Source organism: Oncorhynchus masou, chromosome 18 (assembly GCF_036934945.1).
Source record: "Oncorhynchus masou masou isolate Uvic2021 chromosome 18, UVic_Omas_1.1, whole genome shotgun sequence".
NCBI classification, from domain to species: Eukaryota; Metazoa; Chordata; class Actinopteri; order Salmoniformes; family Salmonidae; genus Oncorhynchus; species Oncorhynchus masou.
In genome coordinates, this window is record NC_088229.1 from 28,643,344 (window position 1) to 28,649,790 (window position 6,447).

The 6,447-nt window shown below is 37.7% G+C and overlaps 1 protein-coding gene across 1 annotated transcript in view; it reads left to right on the top strand.

The window, feature by feature from the left end:
- The window catches only part of tmem201 (transmembrane protein 201), a 32,372-nt gene extending 29,791 nt beyond the window's left edge, over positions 1–2,581 (top strand). The window contains exons 10-12 of the mRNA XM_064922870.1: positions 59–193; positions 552–642; positions 1,004–2,581. Coding sequence (XP_064778942.1) covers positions 59–193; positions 552–642; positions 1,004–1,019 — 242 coding nt within the window. The 3' untranslated portion in view covers positions 1,020–2,581. The remainder of the gene's footprint in view (positions 1–58; positions 194–551; positions 643–1,003) is intronic.
- The last annotated feature ends 3,866 nt before the right edge of the window (positions 2,582–6,447 follow it).

The following is a 6,447-nucleotide window of genomic DNA, read 5'->3' on the forward strand; positions in this document are numbered from 1 at the left end:
TGACTTCGGGTGTATGTGTGTTTGACTGACGCATGGCTCCACTGCGGTGTGATTCCAGACTTGAGCTCCTTGCTGAAGGAGGGCAGTGTAATCTCAGAGGAGCGTGAGAAGAGACGGGGCAGCTCCTCGGGCTCCTCAGCCTGTATGGTGGACACCACAACAGGAGGCATGGACAACACCCCCGGGTGGAAAGGTGAGCACTGATATTGAGTAATGATCTAATAGAGAGAAATCTAATAATCAGATCTAACCAAAGACATTGTCATTATTTAATTGCTTGGTTGGTTATGGATGATGGTTGACAAATATAAGAAAGATTGGCAGGAAATGTACCCAATCTACATTTCAATGAAATCAGACATATAAAATAAAGGTGATTCGGAACCAAGGTATTGTGACGAGTAACCTTGCCTGATAGGCCTGCCTTCCTAGTTACCTGAGAAAATGCCTAGGCTTTAGCTCAGTGATAACACACTTGTGTCACACAGGCAACCCAGGTTTGAGCCCAGGTCGGTCACACTGACATTTGTTTTCTCTGTTGTGGTTTGCAGGTCTTTTGGGTCGCTCTCTTTGGCCGGGCATCCTCCTAGCGAGCCTGAGCGCCAACTTGTTCTTCACCTCCCTCTACCTGTATCGCAACTGGTGAGACACACCTCAGTCCTTCACAACCTGTATAAAAATAAATAATGTTGCATAAATAATATGCCCCCAACAATTTAATGGGAGTATGATATGTGCAAGTTAATAAGCTGTGGACATAATATGTTTATTAAGTAGACATGTTCATCAGTGTTTTAAGATCAGAATTCCAGTGGGCATCCCTCTGTAGCAGTAGGGTCTCGATGTTACCTCGTCCTTGTTAAAGTAAGCTGCTCGATATGATGTATTTGAGGAAGGCGATAGGATGTTTAGCTTCAACAAAGTGAACTGCTACAGGGTAGCCAGTGTTCTTACCTGATTGAGCTGCTGCGGTGTTCAGGTATTTGTTTTTAATTGTCTGCAGGAACAACATTTGTTAGTCCCATTTGGGAAGGATTATTTTGTCCAACTGAAGCCTTCCCACACGAACAGGGGAGGAGATGACAGCACTAACAAACTTTTCAGCCTGCATGTGGGTGAAAAATGTTTTTGCAGTGCTGTTGCATTGTCTGCAGGAACAACATTTGAATTTCCCATTTGGAATGGGTGCCAAGAATGTTTGCGTGACGGGGGGGGGGGGTGACATCACTCGACATGGTCCTAAGACAGACAGCATTACAGGGTGAGTCATCCTTCCCCTCTCTGGCTATTTGTGTTCGCAGCTCAGCCAAAGACACTCGCAAATGCATCTTGCCAAATGTCCAAGCTAGGGCTGGGAATTGCCAGGGACCTCAAGATACGATATTATCGGTGCTGATATGTATTGCGACTCTCTCAATTATATATATGTATTGCGAGTCGACGTTCCAAACATATTGCTCAACATGTCTGCTGCAGAGGGATATGAGCCATGAGAAACGGAGTTCTGATCAGTCATGGAAATAAAAGTGCTGAAAACATGTTGGTTCACCATTTAAAAAGATTAATAACAAGCTAGAGAAGTTGAAATAATGTTAATAATATATACATTTTAAAATTGATACTTGGAGTCATAGAATAAGTACAATATCATCAAAAGTAGTATTGCGATACGACTGTATCGATTTTTACCCCAACCCAATATATTTTCGTCAGGACTTAGGCTATGCATAGACAGTGCAATCTTACTTTACACAACACTGACTGAAACGTTCTCTCTTGTCCCTGAAATATGACCTGACCTAGTAATGTAATATTTAAGCTAGTTCCTGCTGGTATAAATATCTGACTCCTTAAAATATATCAACTTGAACAACTGAGCATGTTAAAGTAACTCTTAAATTGACAAAAGTTACAATTGCTTGGTACTGTTGTATTTATTTAGGGAATTATAATGATTATTTTTTTACACCTTGGTCATGCTGTGAAATGTGCAATAGACATGTATTGTTGATACAAGCATGTTACACACGTCTCATTTTTGTTTCCGAAAATGTCAGACTGGGTCTGAATGGTGATGGGATCGGTTTTTTGAGAAATGTGAGATGTGTTCACTGAAGGACTCGGCCTATATATCTTAATGATAACTCTTTGGAATAACGAATGGAAAATGTTCATATTTTCTTTCCACTGTGAGCCAATTTGGGCTGGGGTGATACAGTACACAGTTTGATAAGGACGTATGATATCTATACCATTGGATTGCGGCGGCGTAGATTTTCTATAAAGACAATGTCCACTTGCTTTATATCTTTATACTACGAATGAGCACACTTGATTTGTAGGTTCTTCTTAGGTTATTTTGTATTAATATGATTTAGAGCTTGATTGACTCTCCTTTAAGAGTACAGCATGCATAAACACTACCTTGACTTTCAAATCATAACTATTGTAATTAAGGACTAATAAGTGTGTCCATGCTGTGTGATGAATGGTTCTGTGTTTGGCAATGAATGTTTTATAGTTGTGCAGATCACAATGGGTTGGTACTTACTTGCTTAACTTTTTTTTTTTTTTTCTTGTTCATTCTCCGTAACTGAATTGTGTTATCTTGACTGTAGAAAAACACTTTCTGAAAAAACAAATACACGTCTGGCTAACTGCATTGCATTGTAAGTTTGTAGGTAAAAGTGTTTATCATGTAATATACTGTATAATGTCATTTGTGTTCTGTGATAAAGCCATAGTCTAAAATTAAAGCATTTGGAGTGCTTGTTTGGACTGAATAACTCAGAAAAGTGCTCGTCCTGCTCTCATATATAAACCAAAAGCACTGATATTGATATAATTGTAAGAATATATATTTTTGTCAGAAAAATAGTTTACATGATTGAGATGTCTAGTCCTTACAAAGACTTATTCTGCCTCCAAGCTAAAGGATGTTGACATGTCATGAACACCTCATCTTGGAATTGTGGTTGCACTCAATGTTTAATTTAATGACATTGAATAATGTTACTATTTGTATAGCATAAAAGTTATTCGTCTAAAATGACAAACATGTACAATTGTAAATACTATATCATCTGTTCCTTGTTATTTTAGTCTGTCAAGTTGATTAATATTTGCCCTTTTTTCCTGTTCTTAGTTTAGAAGGAACTATGGACTAATATTCAATTATCTTACATCTTAAGGTATAACTTTAACTTTCTAATGTGTTTGATTTTACAGTGTGAAAGTAACAATGCAATGTCTGGTTGAATTTTCACTTAGTTATCTATTGTCAGTATTAGGAATCAACACATCAATCTGTGTGACTTGTTTTGCTGTTATGCCTAGGATTTCTGTACTTCAATAAATGATTTGTCTAATAAAATGTTGACTTGGTGTGCTTTGTTGACCCATTTACAGAAATCCATGTTTTAGGATGAAGTCAATGAAAAAGCGAATCAGCTCAATTTACTGAAATTGAATATCAATTGTAATTTAATTAGGAAGCTTGATACCGCTTTCTAATCTTCCGCAAGTGCTCCCCCATGTGGTAGAAAAAGCACCTCACAATAGTGCTCCAGAATGACTTACCATTGCTCTTGCCTAATTAGGTCTGCATTTGCTTGTTGCTTAGCTGAGTTTTAATGTGGTGTATATCAATTCATATATATCAATCTGTATTTCTGCTTGACAACTTTCTTACAATTGTTTTCATGTTGTCCGATAATCAGCCAAAGGAATATCAAGTCTGTTGGAGGAAATAGATTTTGTGCTTCTGTTCAACTCATGAAATTAGCTTTGTAGTTTCATTATAATCATCTCCAAGACATTAGATGTGTACAATGCATTTTCTATGTTCAGTGAATTATGAGTAGGTTTGGAATTATGTGTATGAAGAAATATACACTCCCCTCATTTACTTGGGACAGTGAAGCTGAAGCTCCTAATTTGGCTCTATACTACAGCATTTTGGATTTGAGATCTTAAGTGGGTGATTCTATGAAAAAATAGAACCAAAAATAACATTTTTGGGATCTTATCATTTAATCCACAGAAGGGTCCTTTGGAGGAAGGAATGTTTACATATATTTGACATTTTAAAGTATGACTGAGAAATAATTAGTTGGCATATGACATTTTGGGCTTACCCGGGCCTCTCATAACTTCATGTTTAATCTGTAGGTGCTATAAAGCAGACCTTGGTGTAATATGAAGCTTTATTGCTTGCTCTGTAATATTAGTATTTTGATGTCAATGACACATTAATTTATGAATATTGAAAAATATAGACACAAATATTGAAAATATAACATATTTGACTAATTGTTAAATATTGCTGAACATAATATACTCTACGGGTATATCAAAGATCCAGAGTGGGATCTCTGCTACTTGTAGAATTCTGATCCAATTTGTAAGCATTTAAAACGGAGTGGATGTGAAAATGGATTCAAAATAGTCGCCTTGATTTGCAGGGCTGTGATTGGTTACATTGCCTACTATGCCAATTTCTATATGTTAAATGGGCCATATCTTTAAAACTAGCAGAGATCCCACTCTGGAACTTTGATATGCACATAGAGTATATTATGTTGAACAATCTATATATAAACATTTGCCAAATCATCTAATTGTGTATACTAAGACATTTCTGAAATGTGATTTAATGAATGAATTTTGAATAACGAGAGGCATAAATATCATGCCCCCAACATGCTAAACTCCCATGTTATTGTAATGGTGACAGGTTTGCATTTTTTGGGGGGGGGGGATTATATTTATGCCTCTTTTTCACTCATCATTATTCAGGATTCATTCATGATCATCTATAATCTGGTAGCATCCACATTAATGGAGAAGTGTTCAGGAACATACTTATTTACAATAGAAGTGACTTCATTCATTTGTATTGGGCACATAAGGGGTCTTTCTAAAGATATTAGGGCCTGTGTGTGTCATTGGGATCAAAATTAAAACAAAAATTCAAATTTCATGCAGTTCCACATGTTAAGGAATAATAGTGAATATATCCAAATTGACCCGTAACTCCTATACAACGACATACAGTGCATTCGGAAAGTATTCAGACCCTTTGACTTTTTCCACGTTATGTTACAGCCTAATTCTAAAATGTATTAAATATATTTTTTTCCCCCTTATTAATCTAAATACAATACCTCATAATGACAAAGCAAAAAAACATTTTTTTCCCGAATTGTTTGCAAATTTATTTAAAAAAAATAAACTATCACATTTTCTTAAGTATTCAGCACCTTTTGCAGCGAATACAGCCTTGAGTCTTGGGTATGACGTAACAAGCTTGGCACACCTGTATTTGGGGAGTTTATCCCATTCTTCAATGGAGATCCTCTCAAACGCTGTCAGGTTTCAACAAGAATCTCTGTACTTTGCTCCGTTCATCTTTCATCGATCCTGACTAGTCTCCCAGTCCCTGCCTCTGAAAAACATCCCCCCACCATGATGCTTCCACTACAATGCGTCACCGTAGGGATGGTTCCAGGTTTCTTCCAGACGTGACACTTAGCATTCAGGCCAAAGAGTTCAATCTTGGTTTCATCAGACCAGAGAATCTTCTTTCTCATGGTCTGAGAGTCCTTCAGATGCCCTTTGCAAACTCCAAGTGGGCTGTCGTGCCATTTTTACTGAGGAGTGGCTTCCGTCTGGCCACTCTACCATAAAGGCCTGCTTGGTGGAGTGCAGCAGCGGTGGTTGTCCTTCTGAAAGGTTCTCCCATCTCCACAGAGGAACTCTGGAGCTCTGTCAGTGTGACCAGATTCTTGGTCACCTCCCTGACCAAGGACCTTCTCCCCTGATTGCTCAGTTTAGCCTGTTGGCCAGCTGTAGGGAAGAATCTTGGTGGTTCCAAACTTATTCCATTTAAGAATGATGGAGGCCACTGTGTTCTTGGGGACCGTCAACTCTGCAGACATGTTTTGGTATCCTTCCCCAGATCTGTGCCTCGACAAAATCCTGTCTTGGAGCTCTATGAACAATTCCTTCAACCTTATTGCTTGGTTTTTGCTCTGACATCCACTGTCAATTGTAGGACCTTATATAGACAGGTGTGTGCCTTTCAAAGTAATGCCCAATCTATTGAATTTACCACAGGTGCACTCTCAAGTTGTAGAAACATCTCAAGGATGATCAATGGAAACAGGATGCACCTGAGCTCAATTTCCAGTCTCCTAGCAAAGGTTCTGAATACTTCCGTAAATAAGATATTCATGTTTTTTATTTGTAATAAATTTGCAAAAAAATCTAAACCTGTTTTCGCTTTGTCATTATTGGGTATTGTCTGTAGATTGAGGAAAAATAATATAATCCATTTTAGAATAAGTCTGTAACGAAACAAAATGAGGGGAAGGGGTCTGAATACTTTCCGAATACACTGTAGACCTATTATACGTCCTTTAAGCAGAGTTTGTACAGACATTGGCA